The sequence below is a fragment of the Lolium perenne genome, chromosome 2 (genome assembly GCF_019359855.2).
Source record: "Lolium perenne isolate Kyuss_39 chromosome 2, Kyuss_2.0, whole genome shotgun sequence".
In the NCBI taxonomy this organism is placed as follows: domain Eukaryota; kingdom Viridiplantae; phylum Streptophyta; class Magnoliopsida; order Poales; family Poaceae; genus Lolium; species Lolium perenne.
The window spans coordinates 52,176,914-52,200,544 of NC_067245.2; the positions used below are offsets into that span (position 1 = coordinate 52,176,914).

Sequence of the window (23,631 nt, forward strand, 5' to 3'; positions counted from 1 at the left end):
AATTCATGGCGTAGTCATAGTAAAGTTCCTGTGCAGAAGAAAGCGTGGAGGCTCCACATGCCCAACATGTTGATGCGAGGAACTTGCTGCATCGGATGATGAGTCGAGGTGCTCCTCGACCTCCGTGTCGTCTCTTGCATGATGGCCTCCTCCCTCTATGTGTGCATCCAGTGCACCTTCTGTGACCGACCAATCTTCCTGGAATCAAGGTTAGACAGAACAGCGAGGCAATCTTACTAGTTTCTCAGTTTTCTTAGTTATTCTCCAGACTTTCTTATAAAATGTCATCTTGTAAAACAGGTTACCCAAGTTGGAGGAATCAGAAACAAATTCATGTTTAATCATAGAGGCTATGTCAAGTTTTTCTATGGAGAATGGAATATCAAAATGATGAGGTTCTACATTATGAAAAGCTAGTAAACGAGAGGCGATGAGACCTCCACAAATTCCACCTTTCTCACGGTTAGTAGCAAGTCTATAAGCTATCAGTGCCCCCAAATTATAAGTCCTACTACCTTGCAGTGCCGCAGCTAGAAAAGCTAAATCCGGGATAGATAGTTTACCGCCAATCTTTTTAGCAAGAACGCATTTAGTAATGAAATAGGCAAAGTAGCGGATAGCCGGGAGCTGAATGCTAGTGATTTTACCACTATCCTCTGAGAAACTCCTTCCATAGCAAATCATCTTGAAGAGGTTTAAGAGTTCTTGCGGCGATCCCCTTATGTTCTCGCATGATCCCCATTGCGGTACTCCAATTGCTGCACAAAAATCACTGAATGGCAAGTTGACAGCTTTATTGTAAATTTTATACTGGACCGTGGGGTTAGATCGCGACCAATTGAACTTAAAGTCCTGCACAAAAGACATAGTTAATTTTGCATATTGTCTTGGCTCTCCTTCAACAAAATCACTCAGCCCTGCTCGAGAAATTAGACTCCGAACATCTTCCAATATTCTCGCGCTTCTCATGAAATCCGCGCACGGGTAGTAAGAGGGGTATACTCCCTCTTCACGATTCACTCTCATAACTTGTTGGACCTCCAATTCTTGTTGGTTAAGTTGATATCTACTCCACTCCATTTTCTGAAATTTTCAACAAACAATATAAAATTTGATTTGGTGACATATAATCAAGGGGAACTACTATAGGAACTTGCTAGAGTACTAATCATGCATCGAAACTAGTTTATACAACTTAGAACAAGCATGCAAGCTCACTAAACATGTTACCTACAGCAGCAAAATATTCAAGATATACTCAACCAAACAAAATTCTACTTGGATAGGTGGAGGAGTCACATACCGGAGAGCAAATGTGCCAAATTTCAGGCAAATACGGGCTGAGCAAAGAGATCGAAAAATCCTGAGCTCTTGAGCAAAAACGCGAGTGAGAGAAAGCTGGTTCGAGTTTTTTCGGGAGAGAGAAGATGCTGGGAGAAAGAGATGAGATAGTGGGGCAAGGAGGGGCCCACACCACAGGGTGGCGCGCCCCCCTCCTTGGCCCCGCCGGCCTGTGGTGTGGCACCCTGGGGTGCCCCACAGGTCATCCTCTGGTGCTCCCAGGTGCCTCATCGAAAAATAGGACCAACGGTATAATTTTTGTGAATTTTTGAAAACTTTGAAAAATGCACATTTCTGGGTATTTAGTTTATTATTACTAGCCAGGAAAATTTTGAAATCTCCAATTAATTAAAAGGAACTTTGCAAATTAAAAGTGCTACAGCAACTAAGAGTAAGTGGAGAAAGAAAGAGATGTTGTTTACCTCCTCTATGCATATAAAAAGATATTTGTTAACAAGGTTGATCAAGTCTTGCCACCAAATAAATTTTACATAGCATAAGAAGAAATAAACCTCAAATCAATCATGTTACCTTGAATTGTATTGATATGGATCCAATCACGAGAGTTTGATATTCTTCTTTAGGCTCATATATAGGACAATCAATAGTTCCCACTTTGATAGTTCTCACATTAAAAATAGTATTGACTCCACATACTTTATCAATCTTCTTGGGGAAATAGACGGTATGCTCCTTATCATCAACATTAAAAGTAACCTTCCCTTTATTGCAGTCAATAACAGCCCCTGCGGTGTTAAGAAAAGGTCTCCCAAGAATAATAGACATATTATCATCTTCAGGCATTTCCAACACAACAAAATCAGTTAATATCAAGCAGTTAGTAGTAACTTGGACAGGAACATCCTCACATATACCAACAGGAATAGCAGTAGATTTATCAGCCATTTGCAAAGATATGTCAGTAGGTATCAACTTGTCTAAGTAAAGTCTCTTATAAAGAGAAAAAGGCATAACACTAACACCGGCTCCCAAGTCACATAGAGCAGTTTTAACATAATTATTCTTAATAGAACAAGGAATAGTAGGTATACCTGGGTCGCCCAACTTCTTTGGCACTTTGCCATTGAAAGAGTAATTAGCAAGCATAGTGGAAATTTCCTCATTGGGGATTTTCCTTTTGTTAGTAACAATATCTTTCATATACTTTGAATAAGGTGGCAATTTAATAGCATCAGTCAAAGGGATTTGCAAGAATAAAGGTTTCATCCAATCACAAAATTTATTATAGTGTTCTTCTTCCTTTGATTTTAGTTTCTTAGCAGGAAAAGGCATTTGCTTTTGAACCCAAGGTTCTCTTTCATTACCATGTTTCTCAGCAATAAAATCTTCTTTAGTGTACTTTTTATTTTTAGCATGCTTTTCAGGTTCTTCTTCAACCTCTTCTTTATCAGAAGCATCATTCTTATCATTATCTTTATCATGTTCATTACCACTTTCAGTTTCAGCATCAGAAATAGAAATACTATTAGGATCATTAACAGGTTCAGAGGATTCTACAACATTTTTATGTTTCTTCTTCTTTTTCTTCTTAGAAGGAGCACTAGGTTCAATGCGTTGAGAATCTTGTTCAATTCTTTTGGGATGCCCTTCAGGATATAGAGGATCCTGCGTAGAGACACCACCTCTAGTTGTTACTTCATAAGCATGTTTCTCTTTAGAATTATTCCCTAACAAGTCATTTTGCACTTTAGTGAGTTGATCAATTTGAGTTTGAACCATATGAAAATGTTTAACAAGCATCTTAACATCATTGGAGGTTCTCTCTACAATATCATGCAATTCACTAATAGCTCGAGAATTTTCCATTAAATGATTCTCTACTCTCATATTAAAATTTTCTTGCTTAACAATATAATTATCAAACTCATCTAAGCATTGTGCAGGAGGTTTCGAATACGGAATATCTTCCCTAGTAACGCGTTGAAGGGAGTTTACCTCAATCATGGATGAAGGGGGGATTATCTCACATATATCTTCTATGGGAGGAAGATTCTTCACATCTTCAGGTTTAATACCTTTCTCCTTGAGAGACTTCTTGGCTTCCCTCATATCTTCATCATTTAATTTAATTAAACCCCTCTTCTTTAATATTGGCGTTGGAGTTGGTTCAGGCGTAGTCCAATCATCATGATTCCGGCCTATTTTAGCCAATAATTCTTCAGCGTCGTCTGGAGTTCTTTTCCTGAAAACACAACCAGCACAACTATCCAGGTATGCCCTAGACTCAATGGTTAGTACACTATAAAATATATCAAGTAAATCATGCTTTTCCAAATCATGGTCAGGCCGAGCTCTAATAAGAGAGCAAAATCTCGCCCAAGCCTCAGGCAATTTCTCTCCATCTCCCTGGTCAAAATTATAGATTCTCTGCAAAGCAATATGTTGAGCACTAGCAGGAAAGTATTTACGGAAGAAAACATCAAGCAATTCTTTTGGACTTTTAATAGAATTAGGTGGCAAACTATTATACCAAGTTTTAGCGTCATCCTTTAATGAGAATGGAAAGATTTTAGCAACAAAGTAAGTACGCATCTTGACATCATCAGAAAACAAGCTACTTAGAGTAGATAACTCAATCATGTGTTCAACAGCACTTTCTTTTTCAGTACCACAAAAGGGTGTTTTCTCAACAATAGCTATATGAGATAGATCAAGAGAAAAATCATAATCTTTATCCTTAATGTTTATAGGAGATGTAGCAAACTTAGGATCAGGAGACAGTTTATATCTAACAGCATGTTCTGCAAGCAACTTTTTAATTTTTCTTGCATCAGTAGTAGCATTGCATTTTTCAATAAAATCATCATTAAGCTCCACATAATCTTCATCAGGATCATCACTAAAATAATCAAGTTCAGGTGAATTAATAGGTGTAGTAGCATTTTCATTAGGAGTTTCAGCATTTCCAATTTGTCTAGACCTAGCAATTGTAGCATCTAGAAAAGATCCCAACGAACCACTATCATCAAGCACAGCAGAAATATTATCAATATTATGAGAGTTTTCAGATTCAGCAGAAGTACCCGCATGTGAAGCATGTGGCGGTGAAACAAGTTTATCAATCACAGATGGTGAATCAAGTGTAGCGGAGGTACTCAGAATTGTACCTTTTCTTGTAGTGGATGGTAATATGGTGACTTTAGAATCGCGAGGTTTACCCATGATGGAGAATTTGCAGCGAACAATATTAATCCAAGTGAATTTCCAAATAAAGCTATGCTCCCCGGCAACGGCGCTTTAAAAATAGTCTTGATGACCCACAAGTATAGGGGATCGCAACAGTCTTCGAGGGAAGTAAAACCCAATTTATTGATTCGACACAAGGGGAGACAAAGAACACTTGGAAGCCTTAACAAATGAGTTGTCAATTCAGCTGCACCTGGAAACAGACTTGCTCGCAAGAGTTTATCAGTAGTAACAGTTTTATAGCAGTAGCAGTAGTGAAATAACAGCAGCAGAGTAACAAAGACATCAGTAGTGATTTTAGTAAACAGCAGGATTAAAATACTGTAGGCACGGGGACGGATGAACGGGCGTTGCATGGATGAGAGAAACTCATGTAACAATCATAGCAGGGCATTTGCAGATAATAATAAAACGGTGTCCAAGTACAAAGCAATCAATAGGCATGTGTTCCAATTATAGTCGTACGTGCTCGCAATGAGAAACTTGCACAACATCTTTTGTCCTACCAGCCGGTGGCAGCCGGGCCTCAAGGAAAACTACTGGATATTAAGGTACTCCTTTTAATAGAGTACCGGAGCAAAGCATTAACACTCCATGAACACATGTGATCCTCACATCACTACCATTCCCTCCGGTTGTCCCGATTTCTGTCACTTCGGGGCCATTGGTTCCGGACAGTGACATGTGTATACAACTTGCAGATAAGATCAATAAACAATGAATATCATGATGAAACAATAACATGTTCAGATCTGAGATCATGGCACTCGGGCCCTAGTGACAAGCATTAAGCATAACAAGTTGCAACAATATCATCAAAGTACCAATTACGGACACTAGGCACTATGCCCTAACAATCTTATGCTATTACATGACCAATCTCATCCAATCCCTACCATCCCCTTCGGCCTACAGCGGGGGAATTACTCACACATGGATGGGGGAAACATGGCTGGTTGATGTAGAGGCGTTGGCGGTGATGATGGCGATGATCTCCTCCAATTCCCCGTCCCGGTGGAGTGCCAGAACGGAGACTTCTGGCTCCCGCGACGGAGTTTCGCGATGTGGCGGCGTTCTGGAGGGTTTCTTGCGACTTCGACTTCTCCCCGTGCGTTTTTAGGTCGAGGCCGATAAATAGTCCAAAGGAGGGCGTCGGAGGCCGGCAGAGGGGGCCACACCATAGGGCCGCGTGGGCCCCCCTAGGCCGCGCCGCCTTATGGTGTGGGGCCTTCGGGCCTCCACCTTACTTGACCTTCTGGCTCCGTCAGTATTCTGGGAAAATAGGGCCTTCTGCATAAATTCCGAGGATTTTCCCGAAAGTTGGATTTCTGCACAAAAACGAGACACCAGAACAGTTCTGCTGAAAACAGCGTTAGTCCGTGTTAGTTGTATCCAAAATACACAAATTAGAGGCAAAACAATAGCAAAAGTGTTCGGGAAAGTAGATACATTTTGGACATATCAGATACATCTCAACTTAGGACATCCATACCGGGACAACATAGAAAACAGATAATGGACTCCTCTTTAATGCATAAGTATTCAACAACAGATAATATTCTCATAAGAGATTGAGGATTAATGTCCAAACTGAAACTTCCACCATGAGTCATGGCTTTAGTTGGCGGCCCAATGTTCTTCTCTAACAATATGCATACTCAAACCATTTGATCATGGTAAATCACCCTTATTTCAGACAAGACGAACATGCATAGCAACTCACATGATATTCAACAAAGGTGTAATAGTTGATGGCGTCCCCAGAAACATGGTTACCGCTCAACAAGCAACTTATAAGAAATAAGATACATAAGCTACATATTCTTCACCACAATAGTTTTTAAGCTATTTTCCATGAGCTATATATTGCAAAGACAAGGAATGAAATTTTAAAGGTAGCACTCAAGCAATTTACTTTGGAATGGCAGAGAAATACCATGTAGTAGGTAGGTATGGTGGACACAAATGGCATAGTTTTTGGCTCAAGGATTTGGATGCACGAGAAGTATTCCCTCTCAATACAAGGCTTTGGGCTAGCAAGGTTGTTTGAAGCAAACACGAGTATGAACCGGTACGGCAAAACATACATAAGAACATATTGCAAGCATTATAAGACTCTACACTGTCTTCTTTGTTGTTCAAACACCTTACCAGAAAATATCTAGACTTTAGAGAGACCAATCATGCAAACCAAATTTCAACAAGCTCTATGGTAGTTCTTCATTAATGAGTGCAAAGTACATGATGCAAGAGCTTAAACATGATCTATTTGAGCACAACAATTGCCAAGTATCAAATTATTCAAGACAATATACCAATTACCACATGAAGCATTTTCTGTTTCCAACCAAATAACAATGAACGAAGCAGTTTTCAACCTTCGCCATGAACATTAAAAGTAAAGCTAAGAACACCAGTGTTCATATGCAACAGCGGAGCGTGTCTCTCTCCCACACAAAGAATGCTAGGATCCGATTTTATTCAAATACAAACAAAAATAAAAACATACAGACGCTCCAAGTAAAGCACATAAGATGTGACGGAATAAAAATATATTTTCACTAGAGGTGATCTGATAAGTTGTCGATGAAGAAGGGGATGCCTTGGGCATCCCCAAGCTTAGATGCTTGAGTCTTCTTGAAATATGCAGGGATGAACCACGGGGGCATCCCCAAGCTTAGAGTTTTTACTCTTCTTGATCATATTGTATCATCCTCCTCTCTTGATCCTTGAAAACTTCCTCCACACCAAACTCAAAACAAACTCATTAGAGGGTTAGTGCATAATCAAAAATTCGCATATTCAGAGGTGACATAATCATTCTTAACACTTCTGGACATTGCACAAAGCTACTGAAAGTTAATGGAACAAAGAAATCCATCCAACATAGCAAAAGAGGCAATGCGAAATAAAAGGTAGAATCTGTCAAAACAGAACAGTACGTAAAGACGAATTTTTTAGTGGCACTTAACTTGCTCATATGAAAATGCTCAAATTGAATGAAAGTTGCGTACATATCTGAGGATCACGCACGTAAAATGGCAGATTTTTCTGAGTTGCCTACAGAGGGGGCTACTCAATTTCGTGACAGCAAGAAATCTGTTTCTGCGCACTAATCCAATTCTAGTATCAACCTTAATATCAAAGACTTTACTTGGCACAACAACAACAACCAACCAACCACCAACCAAGCCTTTCTGTCCCAAATAAGTTGGGGTAGGATTTACTTGGCACAACAATGCAATAAAATAAAGATAAGGAGAGGTTGCTACAGTAGTAACAACTTCCAAGACTCAAATATAAAACAAAAGTGCAGAAGTAAAATAATGGGTTGTCTCCCATAAGCGCTTTTCTTTAACGCCTTTCAGCTAGGCACAGAAAGTGTGTATTAAGTGTTATCAAGAGATGAAGCATCAACATCATAATTTTCACAACTTGTCACAATAGGTATCTTAGGTGTTCCATCATCCATAGTGGTACTAAGGGCTTTGTCAATTTTAGGCCTATAATAGTTTTTTTGGCTTAGGCACCTTAGAGACATACATGAACTTTTGCTCCTTACCCACATAAGATTTCTCCTTAAACTTAAGAGAAGAAAAAGTTTAACCCAAGGTTCCCATAGCTTCTTCAAGTTCACTAATCCTATGGGTTTGATTATCATGAGTAGCACAAGTTTCTAAGATGGCAATTCTCTCATTAATTCCACCTAGAGATTTATCAAGTTTACCAGTGTTATTAACTAATATTCCCAATTTAGTCTTAATACTTGGAAGATTTTGCTCTATGGTCTCCAACTTTTTCATGACATCTTCAAGAGAGATTTTAATTTTAACTTCATTAACAGGTGGTATTCCAACTAGACTCTCAATAATGCAACTAGCTTCTAAAGCAGGAGTGCCTAGGAAATTACCTCCCGCGAGAGTATCAAGAACATACCTATTCCAGCTAGAGATACCAACATAAAAGTTCCTAAGTAGGATAATAGTGGAGTGTTTCTTAGTGCACCTATGATGAGCATCACTAATTCTATACCAAGCATCTTTAAAACTTTCCCCCCCTTGTTGCTTAAACGAACGAACTTCAACTTCAAGATTACTCATTTTTAGCAATAGTAAATAAAACAAACTAAATAAAGTAAATGCAAGTAACTAACTTTTTTTGTTTTTAATATAGAGAACGCAAACAAGACAGTAAATAAAGTAGTGCAAGTAACTAATTTTTTGTATTTTTGATATAGAGAAAACAAACAAAGCAGTAAATAAAGTAAAGTAAAGCAAGACAAAAGCAAAGTAAAGAGATTGGATGTGGGAGACTCCCCTTGCAGCGTGTCTTGATCTCCCCGGCAATGGCGCCAGAAAAACAGTCTTGATGACGCGTCAAGCACACGTCCGTTGGGAACCCCAAGAGGAAGGTGTGATGCGTACAACAACAAGTTTTCCCTCAGTAAGAAACCAAGGTTATCGAACCAGTAGGAGTCAAGGGCCACGTGAAGGTTGTTGGTGGCGGAGTGTAGTGCGGCGCAACACCAGGGATTCCGGCGCCAACGTGGAACCTGCACAACACAATCAAAATACTTTGCCCCAACTTAACAGTGAGGTTGTCAATCTCATCGGCTTGCTGTAAACAAAGGATTAAACGTATGGTGTGGAAAATGATGTTTGTTTGCAATGAGCAGCAGAGAACAGTGATTGCAGTAGATTGTATTTTAGATGTAAAAGAATGGACCGGGGTCCACAGTTCACTAGTGGTGTCTCTCCAATAAGAAATAGCATATTGGGTGAACAAATTACAGTTGGGCAATCGACAAATAAAGAGGGCATAACAATGCACATACATATCATGATGACTACTATGAGATTTACTTAGGGCATTACGATAAAGTACATAGACCGCTATCCAGCATGCATCTATGCCTAAAAAGTCCACCTTCGGGTTAGCATCCGCACCCCTTCCAGTATTAAGTTGCAAACAACAGACAATTGCATTAAGTATGGTGCGTAATGTAATCAACACAAATATCCTTAGACAAAGCATTGATGTTTTATCCCTAGTGGCAACAGCACATCCACAATCTTAGAACTTTCTGTCACTGTCCCAGATTCAATGGAGGCATGAACCCACTATCGAGCATAAATACTCTCTCTTGGAGTCACAAGTATCAACTTGGCCAGAGCCTCTACTAGCAACGGAGAGCATTCAAGATCATAAACAACACATATATGATAGATTGATAATCAACTTGACATAGTATTCCATATTCATCGGATCCCAACAAACACAACATGTAGCATTACAAAGAGATGATCTTGATCATGATAGGCAGCTCACAAGATCTAAACATGATAGCACATGAGGAGAAGACAACCATCTAGCTACTGCTATGGACCCATAGTCCAAGGATGAACTACTCACACATCAGTCCGGAGGCGATCATGGTGATGTAGAGTCCTCCGGGAGATGATTCCCCTCTCCGGCAGGGTGCCGGAGGCGATCTCCTGAATCCCCCGAGATGGGATTGGCGGCGGCGGCGTCTCTGGAACTTTTTCCGTGTCGTGGCTCTCGGTAATAGGGTTTTCGCGACGGAGAGTTTAAGTAGGCGGAAGGGCAGAGTCGGGAGAGGCACGAGGGCCCCACACCACAGGCCAGCGCGGGGCCCTCCTTGGCCGCGCCGCCCTGTGGTTTGGCCACCTCGTGGCCCCACTTCGTATGCTCTTCGGTCTTCTGGAAGCTCCGTGGAAAAATAAGACCCTGGGCGTTGATTTCGTCCAATTCCGAGAATATTTCCTTTGTAGGATTTCTGAAACCAAAAACAGCAGAAAACAACAACTGGCGCTTCGTCATCTCGTTAATAGGTTAGTGCCGGAAAATGCATATAAATGATGCAAAGTGTGTATAAAACATGTGAGTATTGTCATAAAAGTAGCATGGAACATAAGAAATTATAGATACGTTTGAGACGTATCAGCCGTCAACCGAAACCCTAGTTCGGGAGGGTTATGCAGTCCATCTCGGCACCCTGCCGGAGAGGGAAATCATCGCTGGAGGCCTCTACATCGCCATGTCTTCATCCGATGTGATGCGTGAGTAGTCCTCCACAAGACTATGGGTCCATAGCAGTAGCTAGATGGCTGTCCTCTCCTTGTTGTGCTTCATGTTTAGATCTTGTGAGCTGCCTAACATGATCAAGATCATCTATTTGTAATTGCTACATGTTGGTTTGATGTGAATCCAATTTATAGAGAGATTGCTTTGGTTGAGATTATGTATTATGTTATTATGATCTTGCATGCTCTTCGTTTCTTGTAGATGCTCTGGCCAAGTAGATGCTAGCGACTCCAAGAGGGAGTATTTATGCTCGATAGTGGGTTCATGCCTCTATTTAACCATGGGAAGTGACCTTATTCTCTACGGTTGTAGATGTGTTGTTGCTACTAGGGAGAAAACATCGGTGTTCTATTCAAGGGTAGTTTCATCGTTTACTTTACACACATTGCTTAAAGCGATAGTACGTTTCTTGCAACTTAATACTGGAGGGTGTCGCGGATGCAATCCTGAAGGTGGATTATTAGTCATATATGTAGTTGGATTACGGTCTATGTATATTGTTGTAATGCCCACATACTTTCATAGCATGTATTCTGCACCAACCATTAGCATAGAATCTCTGTTTTTCAATTGCCCATTTGTAATTTGTTTACCCAGCATATTTATTTATTGGGGAGGCACCTCTAGTGAACTGTGGACCCCGTCCCTTCTTCTTTTCATTGCAATCTTGTACAATATTTTTCTGTTCTGTTCTGTGCAAACAATTATTTTTCTACACGATTCATTTAATCCTTTGTTTTCAGCAAAACCAGTGAGCTGGACAACCTCGCTGAAAGTTGGGGACAAAGTACTTGGTTGTTTGTGTGCAGGTCTCCACGTTGCTAGTGACGCCGGCAGTGCGCCCTACCACGAGTTGGTTCGCAACACCTCGAGAGAGAACGTTTTTCTCCTACTGGTCGATAAATCTTGGTTTCTTACTGAGGGAAAACTTCCTTCTGTGCTCATCATACCTTCCTCTTGGGGTTCCACTCAACGTTGCGCATAAATTCTCCTTCATCAACTCCGTGCTCAACAGTGGCCCACACCATGCCATGGCACGGGCCCACCCTTGGCCGTGCCATGGGGTGGTGTGGCCGCCCTGTGGTGCCACTTCGTCTCTCCTCCATACTTCGTCTTCGTGTCGGGAAAATAGGAGGTCTGGCTTTTGTTTCGTCCAATTCCGAAAATATATCCTGTACAACTTTTCTGAAATACAAAAATAGCAAAAACAGGAACTTGCACTGTAGCATCTTGTCAATAGGTTAGTTCCGGAAAATGCATAAAAGTACCATGAAGTGTAGACAAAACATATAAAAATTGGTGTAAAACAAGCATGAAGCATCAAAAATTATAGATATGTTTGCGACGTATCAGCGGGGAAGAAGAGAAGTGTGTGCCGGTGGGGTATTAAGGGAGGCGGCGGATCCGCAATGAAGGCGCGTAAGTAAGGTAGGTGGACGCCGCGTGGCCAGTCGCCGCCCTCGTCGCCGCTTGGGTTTCCGTGCGGGAGGCCTTTAACGCATACACCCAACCTTTCCGCGTTGTTTGCGATGCGAACCGTCGCGTCCTCTCACTGACAAGGCGCCCCCACCCGCGAAAACCATCGTGCCGCGAGGGGCCGGTGCGCCCTTCGCCAAGGGGCCGACACGGGGTTACCAACGCTTCTATTGGCTCGAAAAGCGCCGATGCTATTTGGGGCGCGCCGGTGTGAGCCCATTTTTGCTGATGACCCCCAAAATGCTATCGGGGCCGCTATCGAGGTCACCGGTGGAGATGCTCTTATGCGGATCTCGATTTTGCACCTCTGGGTTCTAGATGTTGCTGGTAAACATAGCTACCTCTCGCCAGATTGTAATATAATAACCAGGTTTAGCTATTTGAATATATGATGTATTTCCGAATGAGAATCGCAAGATGTATTAAATGAAAATTCTAGAAAGAGACTCTTAGTTTTTTTTGCCTTGCTGTTGTTGGTGAATGCAGCTGCTCAGACTCGTAGCCTTTGTTGTTCCTTGCTTCATGCATGCTGTAATTTTGTTGCAGTGTTATTGCCTACCATGATTCTGGAAAGTTTTGGCACCTGATATTGCTACTAGTAACCTACCAGCCCAAAGGGTGGATGGATCAGATGAGATGACTGCTGACAAGGGTTTCACTAGTAGAAAACAGGGCTTTAGTTTCGGTTTGTTTGGGGCTTTAGTCATGGTTGCGCAATCGGGACTAAAAGATCCTCCACGTGGTGCATCCAGGGAGCTCGGGGTACAAACCGGGACTAAAGGGGTCCATGCGTCAAGCGCTGGGGACATGCCGTTTCTCTGCCCGGCAGAGAAAAAGACCGTTTCTCTCCCGCGTTAGGGTTTTATGTTTTTTTCATTCAGATAGACGCTACTGCATACATCATTCAAGGAACCATTACACAACATCGTCATGAATATAGTACACGTAATGAATATTACAATATAAAGTCCCCTTTACAATCCCTAATGTCTATCCCTAATATCTAAATATAGTTCCGATGGTATTCTTCATTTGGAGCTACAATCTCCCTAACTAAGAATCCCGCCAATTCCTCCTGAATTGCTCGTACGCGGTCCTTTGATAGGAGAGTGCCCCACACGCGTTGCATCTAATTTTAAATAAGGAGATCAATATATATGAATAACAATCAACACAATAGATGGTAATAAAATAAGATTGTAAATATTTTTTGTGTACATTAAGTTGTTGTATAATCCCCCCGGTAACAGGCCATCTCGCGAATTAACTCGCAGACGTAGTGTCCACATAAATTATTGTTGGCTTCTTGCTTCAAACACTTTACGAAAATAGAGTTCGATCAAACTAATAATATATCAAGCATGATAATGCATGGTATTGAAACAATAATCAAAGAGATTCACAGACATATCTATAATACTACTTACATCGCGATCTCGAAATGTAAGATCTTGTTTCTATTCACCCCTAACAGTCTTGATGAACCGTTTTCAAACCATGCCCGACAAAGAAAAAATGAGTAAAGGAGATATTAATTACTTGATATCAGGAAATGAACAGAAGATGCTGATATAGGGCGATAATGATTTGAATTACCTCTGGAGCATTGCATTCAGGTCCACCCATTCCCCATGGTATTTACATTTCTAGTCCATGATAAGTACTACTCCTTTGTCAAGCTGAATAACTAGCAGAATAAAGTGGAAGCTGCGCACGCATAACTCGGATGATTAGTTAGACTTAACATTGAGTAAGCGAAATCAAATGTGTACAAGAAAGTAACACTCACTTGAAGTTGTAAGGAAAGAATATTTCCGATTTGGTTTTCTTGTTTTACTAAAAACGTTAGTAGGTTATCCTCTTTATCCTTGGGGGATTTTTGTACCGTAACTTGATAAACAGTATTTGGGTCAATGAACCCAATGTTATAGATTAGTCCTCTTTTGCATTCGAGAATCTTCATTCTGCATAATATATAGAGAGTAAAATAATATAGTGAAGATAATTATTAGTGCAATGAACGAGGACTTACTTACATAAATAAATCACTTACAGACAATAGCAACTCATGAGAGTTTTGACGATGACGTCTTGATTGAATAACGGAAATAGTTCTTCAAACTTAATGTGTATCTCCTCGTTTCCACAAAACTAATGCTCGTCTCTAATTCCCACTATGAGCATTATGTTCCCCTCCTTATAGTCTTGCATGTACCAGTCATGCAATTTTTACATTTGTGTTTCTAGATGCGGGAGATGGTTAGGTTTGACGAGAGGCTTCCCATATATGTATCTTTATGCTAATTCATTAGTGGGAAAGTAACCTTCGTATTGAACAATGGTACCAAGATTTCTAGCCATCTGTGTGACTATTTCTGCCGTCTCCGGATCATCATAGGAGTGCACGATCAAGGGGGTTATCGATTGGTTTTCCCGTTCTCTGAGTTGGGCAATTGTTTTCCCTTTTGCACTACTATTTCCATGCTGGTCCACATCCACTCTTGAGGACCATATAATAGAGCGGTCATAGTCTGATGCTAAATCAGCTGGCTTTGCTCGCGTTATACTTGTCGACATAAAACAAGTATTTAATGCAAAATCTATTTTCGATGAACTAGAGCTTGTCAATATAATAACTACAAGATCTAAGACACGTCATGGATAAGATCCAAATAACAACCAAGAAATATGATGCCAAGTATGCAAAGGTTTGAGCTCTTTTCGAACGAGGACACTTGAGAGCCCCCTTGATAGTACGATCAACTATCCTATAAACCGGTATCCCAACTACATGAAGAGACCGGTAAGAAAGAATCCATATAAAGAACAAACCTTAATTTTGCATATTCCACTTGAGTTAGATGACAGAGATCTTCACCGCTTTAAGTTGGAACATCTTTTTTGTTGTGATTGATTTCTGAAGTCTTGTGGATTTTCCCTCATACTTTATTATGGGAGAGCTTCTTCTTTGACGCATCTTCACATATCCACGATCACCATATGGATGTCAAGCTTCAAGAACATGATCTCTCCTGTATGGCTCATCTTGAATTTGCACTTTATTTCTTCTTTCTTCATAGTGTTGATGTCTTGAAGGTACACATGAGAGCCCCTCCATCTCATTCTTATTCTTCAAGACATACATGTCACTTGATCTTCTTTATTTTCTTATTCTTTGCAACCTTGAAGCCAACATATGGTTCAAGCATTGCCTATAGACAAATCTCGCAAGTATAAATAAATGCAAACATTAGTCCATCGAAATTGTTATTAATTACCAGAACCACACATGGGCTCCATGCACTTTGACCCATCGAGACCACCTCTCTTAATAGTGCAATGTTTTCCATTTATCAAACGTAAATCAAGAGAAATAAAACCAAAACACCGATGCTTCTCATGTATAGCAAATGGGGGTCTCCAACCACCTTCCATCATCACATGTGAACTAAAATATGTGTAGACACTTATAGGCAATGTTAGTTCACACTTTAGCTCCGTTGTCATCATTAAGCAAAATAATGGTTAAGGGTAAAATACCCTTACATCGTTGCTCTTGAGCTTTTGACTAGCGCCGGTGCTCAATAGTTAGGTGTTGCTTGTGCTCATCACGGTGGTTGCAGTTTCTCTTGTAGAAGCTCCCACGTGGACCCCAATGATGGTTGGTGCCGGATCCGGCGACACCCTATGCTCTTCCGTTGTCGGAGGAGGAAGATATCAGCCTTTTATCCAAAAAAAAACATGCATCCTAATCTTATGCATCTAGTTAGGTGAGGTCCCACTTAACAGATTGGAACGGGACAGCAGAACAGATCTGCAAACATTCCATCACACAAAATGAGAAAAGAAAGAAATGCCAAAAACATACGCAGCACAGCAGGTACTGAAATGCGCACATGAGGCAGCATGCGACGCACGTGCGTTTTCGCGGAGGAAAGCAATCTGAAACCCACCTTATCCTGCAAGAAGCTCCCAAACCATGATTAAGGTGGCCCTTAACTCGGCAGGGGCAATACGGTCACTCCGGCCAGTCGCGTCGCCATCCGACCCGTCGTCGTCACCCGCGGCCGCCACGGGCAGCCAACGACCAAACCACGGGCTCTGTCAGACCGGGGTTGCATCAATCCTAACCAGAGGTCAGCACTTAACTCTGGCGCCGGCGGTAACCCACCTAACCAAGACCGCCGTCCAAGCCGGGGCAGTCTCGTCATTCCGCGCCCCTCCGCCTTTTCCTCCCTCCCCAGGCTCACACTCCCCTCCCGAAGCAAAATATTCCAATCCGACGGTGCCGTGCCGCGAGCCGATCACCAGTCGAGGAATCCCGTGAGGCCGCCCCGCCCGCCGCCCGGACAGAAATTCCCCATACCCCGCCGCTCGACAGGCGAGCGATTGGACGGGCTGCGCGGCGGAGGGGGCCCGGCTGGATCATCGCATGGCGGAGATGCACAAGTACGGGCTGCCCAACCAGCCCCCAGGTGCGGATTTCGCCTCTTGCCTCCTGCCTCCTGCGCCGCTTGATCCCTACCCCCCGCCGCCTAGGGTTTTTGGTGATTTTTCAGCGGTTTCCCGGTTCGGTTAGGGTAGATTTTGGTGAGGTAATCGGGGTTTTTCTGGGGTGGTTTGGGGAGATTCAGGGCTTTCCGCTGTGCTTCGAACGATTCCTCTGGATTGCGGGCCTTCGGAATTGGTTTCTAGCGCCCGCCTTAGCTGATTAGGGGGTTCGATTACGGAAACGAAGACGGCTAATCGGAGCAGAAACGAGACCTACACCACCGCATGCTAGCGCTGGAAAGCGATTTCGAGCGGTTGCTGTTGCTGTTGTTGTTCGTTAGTGACTGACTGACTGACTGGATGCCACTGTTACTTCGCAGATATTCCCCAGATACTGCAGGACGCTCAGAACCGGTGGCTGCGGCCCACCGAAATTTGCCAGATACTGTCCAACTACAAGAAGTTCTCCATTGCGCCCGAGCCACCCAACAGGCCTCCAAGTAACCACTCTTCTCCTCATCGAAATGCTTCCATTCATTCAAGTGTTTGCGGTTCATCCTTTCTTCTGTAGCGTGGAAGTGGCATGCGGATAATCTAAAAGTCTGTTTGTCGATGTTCCTATTTGTTGAGTACTTGCTGAGGTTCTAGGAGGTTTTGTTTTGCTAGAAATGTTTAGGTTTCAACAGCAGCCCCTTAACATTGGAACTTGGGGTTTAACAGGCCACACCCTGGAACCATCCCACTAATAGGAACTTCGCCCTCACCTCCCATTAAAAGTGTGCCTAAGGCTGCCACTGTTTCAACTATGTAGAGCGTGATCCATGGAATATAACCAACCAACTATGCGAGTTGGCTCCTTTTTCAGAAGACCAGGGACCATGCATTCATTAATCGCTAATCATTTGACGATGAGGCTAGACCACTATATCTGCACATGAGACCAGGTTGTTCATGGTAGTAGGTGGACGTTCGAACTATGTTTTGTGCGCTTGTACTTTGATACGAACTTCCTGTTTCTAGAGATAGCCGTCATACTTTGTTGTTTTTATTCTTGGTTTTCCTCAGTCCTTGTTTGCGGTATAAAAAAAGCTGTACGCATTTAATTTGCACCCAGTACATGTTGATTATCTTAGGAATGATATTCCGATACTGAGATTGCTTTCTTATTATCATTCTTGTAGGTGGTTCATTATTTCTATTTGACCGGAAAATATTGAGATACTTCAGGAAGGATGGACACATCTGGAGAAAGAAGAAGGATGGCAAGACAGTCAAGGAAGCTCATGAAAAGCTCAAAGTATGCGCAAGCTCTTTCGTAGAGAACTTTCTTTGTATTTATAGTTTGAAAGCACGAGACAATTGATGGATACTTGATGGATACTGTTGTTTACTTGTTTATGAATCACCTAAAGTCATGTAGTATCACTATTTAATCAACACGTATAGTTGTCATATATTATACTGTGCAGGCTGTCATACAAACAGTACCTAAACCAAATCATGAGAGATTGTTGTTTCCAGTCTCCAAGGTACATCTTACAAAAAATAATCATCAGAATATCTTCATAAAGTTAGTGAAAGATGCATATATTTAGAAATAAATGCACTAGACGAAGTAGTTGGAAACAATTCTGCATAACCAGCATTTTTTTTCACCAATGGAGGTGATTATCTGGTGCGGCCAAAATAGTCGCAATAGTTTTAAAAAGCTCCCTACTGTTCTTCTCCTGTGGTTTTATTACTGGACTAGAAACTGAAGCTTGTCCTTTTAGGTTGGCAGTGTTGATGTACTTCATTGCTATTATGCCCATGGGGAAGAGAACGAGAACTTCCAAAGACGGACCTATTGGTTGTTAGAAGAGTAAGTGCTGAATACTGCAATAATTTATTTGAATATAATGTAAATTGTTCCAATTAGGATAGCCTAATGGTAGCTGAAATAATATGACAACATGCAATGATGATAATCGTCCTCCTTTTCTTCCAGGGGTTTTATGAATATTGTTCTTGTGCACTATCTTGACATCAAGGTATGTTTAGTTTCGTGCATGGTGTACTTTTATTCCTCAATATTGTTTGTAGTTACAGCTTTGCTGGTATGCACTCCATTTGTAATAGTCTCATCCATCCAGAATGAAAAAATAATCTCTGCAGCGTACCGCACAATGTGACTGTCTTAGTGTAACTGCTTTACGGTGCCCAGTTTTCTTTGTTGATTTACCCCTTTATGTAAGAATGTTCCCTTTCCTTATATGCCGCTGTACAAAATGATTTCAGGGTGGCAAACAAAGTTTTATTCGTTCGAAAGAAGCTGAAGATATTGCACGATTATCAAGTGATGATAGTCCTGCATGTTCAAATTCTTTCGCTAGTCAGAGCCAGGTAGCCTCCCAAACTATGGATGCTGAAAGCCCATATAGTGGCCAGCTTTCGGAATATGAAGATGCTGAAACAGGTCTTGCTGTTTCTCTATCTTCGTTCTGCATCATCTGCACTAAGTATACATCTATTGGTGCATATTCAATAACTTAACTTGTTATAGTGTATCTAAAGCAAAATTCGGTGCCACAGATAATTGTCGAGCAAGCTCCAGATACCACCCTTTCGTTGAGATGCAGCAGCCTGTGGATGGAGCCATGATGGATAATCTGTTGGGTGCCCCAGCTCCAAGTACTTCCTTGAATAATCTAGGTAAGATTATTCTATCCTCTGATTTCTATGATATTCTGCCAATGTTGACTTGTTGCTCAGATTTCATTTTACAACCGTTGCAGGTTATCAAAATGAAAAGCAGGCTATAACAGCTAACATAAGCAATAATTTTGGTACTCACCATGGTGTAGCTAGTGTATTCAATGAAACTGGAGCTGGATTAAGGACTGATTCGAAAACGGGACTTGATTCAGGACACTTCAGTGAGCCCTTCTCATCATATCCAACAGGGTTCACGGAGCCGACACTCTATTCTTCTGTTGCCACAATGGGGTCTAACAATCTGGATGGCAACTCTCGGTTAGAAACACTGATGACTGAGGCACTGTACACAAACAACCTTACGCAAAATGAAGCTGATGCGCTGAGTGCTGCAGGCATGACGTCCTCACAGGTGCTTTGCTACTTTCTTCCCTTAATTTTCTTGTTGTCTTGTGAGATGTTTCTTCCTGTGTGTCAATCATTCAACTTTTCTAGGCATGCTCTTCTTTTTTGCTTACTATGGAGTCCATCACATTCAAACTACTTGCAGAGGTGTAGGAAGGTCCTTTCTGCTCTACATTATCATAGGACTATGTCAATGTACTTCTTTTTATCTAAATGCACATTGTAATTTGGTGCCATGACATGGATGAAGCTTATGCATGATCCATTTTAGTGAGGAATATTTAAGAGTACTATGTTTCACTACCCTGAAATAAGGGGTATTCCAATTTTTGACTCTTCAGTATCTATTGCTGTCTGATTATTATTATTATTATTATTATTATTATTATTATTATTACGCAAGAGAACAAACTAATGGAGTGGAAACACTTGCAGATCTATAAGAATTGTTTGTTGAGTAGTTCCATATATGCATTCCTTATTTCACAGTAGCGTATCGACAGGTACCGGTAAGTGGTGCACACAGTACTTATTGCCAGAAACTGATCTGTTACCCCGAATTCGCAGGTGCACAATGATGGTTATACAGATGCAAGCATGAGATATCCGCTATTAAAGCAGTCATCATTGGACCTCTTTAATATTGAGCCCAATGGTTTGAAGAAATTTGACAGCTTCTCGAGATGGATGAGTGACGAACTTGCAGAGGTAGCTGATTTGGATATCAAGTCCAGCTCTGATACTTTCTGGAGCAGCGCTGAAACTGTCAATGTTGCTGATGTCTCTAGTATTCCTATCAACGAGCAACTGGATGCATACGTAGTCAGCCCCTCGCTTTCCCAAGACCAGCTCTTCAGCATTATTGATGTTTCTCCAAGCTGGGCGGACACTGGCTCAAAAATTAAGGTTTGCACAGTTATTTATTTTCGTTCTGCTATTGTTTTGGCCTTAGGCACGACATAAGAACCCTACTAGTGTGTTCTATCTTCTACGTTGAGCATCCTGTTATCTACTGTAATAAATTCTAGTGATTACCTAGCATTAATCATGCTTCTTTCTCTTGTGACCCCAATGCAGGTCTTGATTACTGGTACATTCTTGACAAACAAAGAACATGTAGAAAATTGCAACTGGTCATGCATGTTTGGGGATGTTGAAGTACCGACAGAGGTTTTAGCAGATGGCTCCCTGCGCTGCTACACGCCATTGCATCAATCTGGGCGAGTTCCATTTTATGTTACATGCTCTAATAGGGTAGCTTGTAGTGAAGTAAGGGAATTCGAGTTTCGTGATTCTGAAACTCAGTATATGGAGGCGGCAGATCCTCATATTACTGGCATTAATGAAATGCATTTACATATCCGTCTTGAGAAGTTGCTTTCACTGGGACCAGATGACTATGAAAAGTATGTTATGAGTGATGGAAATGAGAAATCTGAGTTAATCAGAACTATAGGTTCCCTGATGCTTGATGATAATTTTACAAACCTGGCATCACCGTCAGATGAAAAAGTTTTGTCCGCTGCACAGGATAAGAACCGTGAGAAACTTGTCAAAGATAAGCTGTATTATTGGCTTATCCATAAGATACATGATGACGGGAAAGGTCCCAATGTGTTAGGCAATGAAGGACAAGGAGTAATCCATTTAGTAGCTGCACTTGGCTATGATTGGGCTATCAGACCAATTATTACTGCAGGTGTACATGTGAACTTCAGGGATGCTCGTGGATGGACTGCACTTCACTGGGCTGCATCATGTGGAAGGTATTACAAAAATGTTTATACCTATTGAGTATTTGATCTTTACTCATCTATGTCGAACTTACAGTATCTCTATTGTTCAGAGAGCGAACAGTCGGTGCCCTCATAACAAATGGAGCTGCATCTGGGGCATTAACAGATCCAACTCCTCAATTCCCATCTGGAAGAACGCCTGCTGATTTAGCATCAGAAAATTTACACAAAGGCATTGCGGGTTTTCTTGCAGAGTCTGCCTTGACAAGTCATCTTTCAGCACTCACATTGAAAGAATCAAAGGGTGGCAATGTTGAAGAAATATGTGGAATAGCAGAAGCTGATGGCTTTGCAGAATCAAGTTCTGGTCACCTTGCCTCCCAAGATTCTCAGGCGGAGCCATTAAAAGATTCACTTAGTGCGGTTCGTAAATCAACTCTAGCTGCATCCAAAATATTTCAAGCTTTTCGGGTGGAATCATTCCACAGAAAGAAGGTGGTTGAATATGGAGATGATGATTGCGGATTATCTGATGAGCGCACACTTTCACTTGTTTCTCTTAAAAATGCCAAATCTGGACAGTATGATATGCCACATTCTGCTGCAGTGCGTATCCAAAACAAGTTTAGAGGATGGAAAGGAAAAAAAGAGTTTATGATTATTCGACAGAAAATCATCAAGATACAGGTATTCTGTATGCTAGTCTGTCTACCTAATCCTTATATTTTTGTCATTGTTAACACGTGATTATTCCAAATTCTAATATTTCAAACCTGAGGTGAGTTTATAGAACCAGTACTAAAATAGTGGTATTTTGTCGTTGTAAACTTATGCGTATTCCACTATTTCAAAGCTGATGCAAGTTTATTTAACAAAACTAGTTTTAGATGAGGAAAAGGTGACATAAAGCTAAATATTGTGGTAGTAGTAATTTGAGGTCTGTGGAAATGATGCGAACCCTTGAGCGGTCTTGATATGAGTAATTCAAATTATGTTACGCTGTCAACTACTATATAAATGCTACAGTATTTTCAATCTGTGGTATATTGCTTATGGTGCTGTACTTTTACTTCTATTGTTCTCTAGGCTCATGTAAGAGGACACCAAGTAAGGAGAAACTATCGGAAGGTAGTCTGGTCAGTGGGTATCGTGGAGAAAGTTATACTGAGATGGAGGAGAAAGGGAAGGGGTTTGCGTGGTTTCCAACCTGAGAAACAAATCGAAGGGCCATCGCAGATTCAACCTGCAGAAGAGGAAGATGAATACGACTACTTGAAGGATGGCAGGAAGCAGGCTGAAGGCAGGCTACAAAGGTCCTTAGATCGTGTGAAATCAATGACTCAATACCCAGAAGCAAGAGAACAATACAGTAGGCTGCAAGCCTGTGTTACAGAACTACAAGAGTCCAAGGTTTGCTTCCTTTTCTCATAACAAATTATTAGCATCTTAAACCATCATAACTTGACATGAAAATCAAGGAGACAACATACATTCCCTCCTACTGTTTTTCCTCATTTCCCTTTGCTTAAGCACTGACCTGCACGTTCGAAGTTGACGCATACATAATAGAGCGGTGTACTAAATACGTGCTCTGTTGAGAGCTAAATGAATGGTCCCATCATCTAACTGGGATTCATATTTTATGGCATTTTGGACAGGCAATACAGGATAAGATGCTAAGCGATATAGCGGATGTGGACGGAGGCGATTTCATGGCTGATTTGGAGGACTTGTGCGGGGAGGATGACACACCAATGTCCACTATTTCGTGACGTTGATGAGCTTTACTAGACCAGTTAGGCTGTGACTAGTTCGTTTTACCAGACTAGCTGTAAATTCTCGTGCTAGATGTTCACTTCTCACAATTCGACTCAGTATAGCTAATACATGGATGTTGCATAGTTCTTTTGTTAGTCCTTTCATCGTCCGGTACTCCGGTTATGCAAAACTCAGCGGTGTAGCTCCATGGCTGAACCGTAGTGCACTTTATTTCGTTCTCCGAGTTCTGAGTTGCAAAACAAAGCTTCCAAGTTCTGAGTTGAATAGCTTACTTTTTTTTTTGCAGAAGGAAGGGGTCTAGAAGACCCTGGTCTAGACCCCGGAAGACCATCCATTAAACCACGTTACAAATATGCAGGCAGACCCTTTTACATCACTCGCATAAAAGAACCAGAAA

General features: G+C 41.5%; 1 protein-coding gene across 1 annotated transcript; it reads left to right on the top strand.

The window, feature by feature from the left end:
- Nucleotides 1-16,375: 16,375 nt before the first annotated feature.
- Nucleotides 16,376-23,356, top strand: LOC127332591 (calmodulin-binding transcription activator 2). The gene is made up of 13 exons (XM_051358905.2): nucleotides 16,376-16,604; nucleotides 17,001-17,120; nucleotides 17,802-17,917; nucleotides 18,393-18,481; nucleotides 18,608-18,650; nucleotides 18,898-19,075; nucleotides 19,192-19,311; nucleotides 19,395-19,726; nucleotides 20,287-20,625; nucleotides 20,797-21,485; nucleotides 21,566-22,142; nucleotides 22,542-22,865; nucleotides 23,114-23,356. Exons 1-13 carry the CDS (start codon nucleotides 16,562-16,564, stop codon nucleotides 23,225-23,227), a joined length of 3,084 nt encoding a protein of 1,027 aa, XP_051214865.1. The 5' UTR covers nucleotides 16,376-16,561; the 3' UTR covers nucleotides 23,228-23,356.
- Nucleotides 23,357-23,631: the final 275 nt, after the last annotated feature.

Bases quoted from the DNA above. Each gene is read 5' to 3' on its own strand.
- LOC127332591 (XM_051358905.2), top strand. From the start codon at position 16,562: ATGGCGGAGATGCACAAGTACGGGCTGCCCAACCAGCCCCCAG. The intron at 16,605-17,000 runs GTGCGGATTTCG...GTTACTTCGCAG, and splicing joins GCTGCCCAACCAGCCCCCAG to ATATTCCCCAGATACTGCAG. The intron at 21,486-21,565 runs GTATTACAAAAA...TCTATTGTTCAG, and splicing joins TGGGCTGCATCATGTGGAAG to AGAGCGAACAGTCGGTGCCC.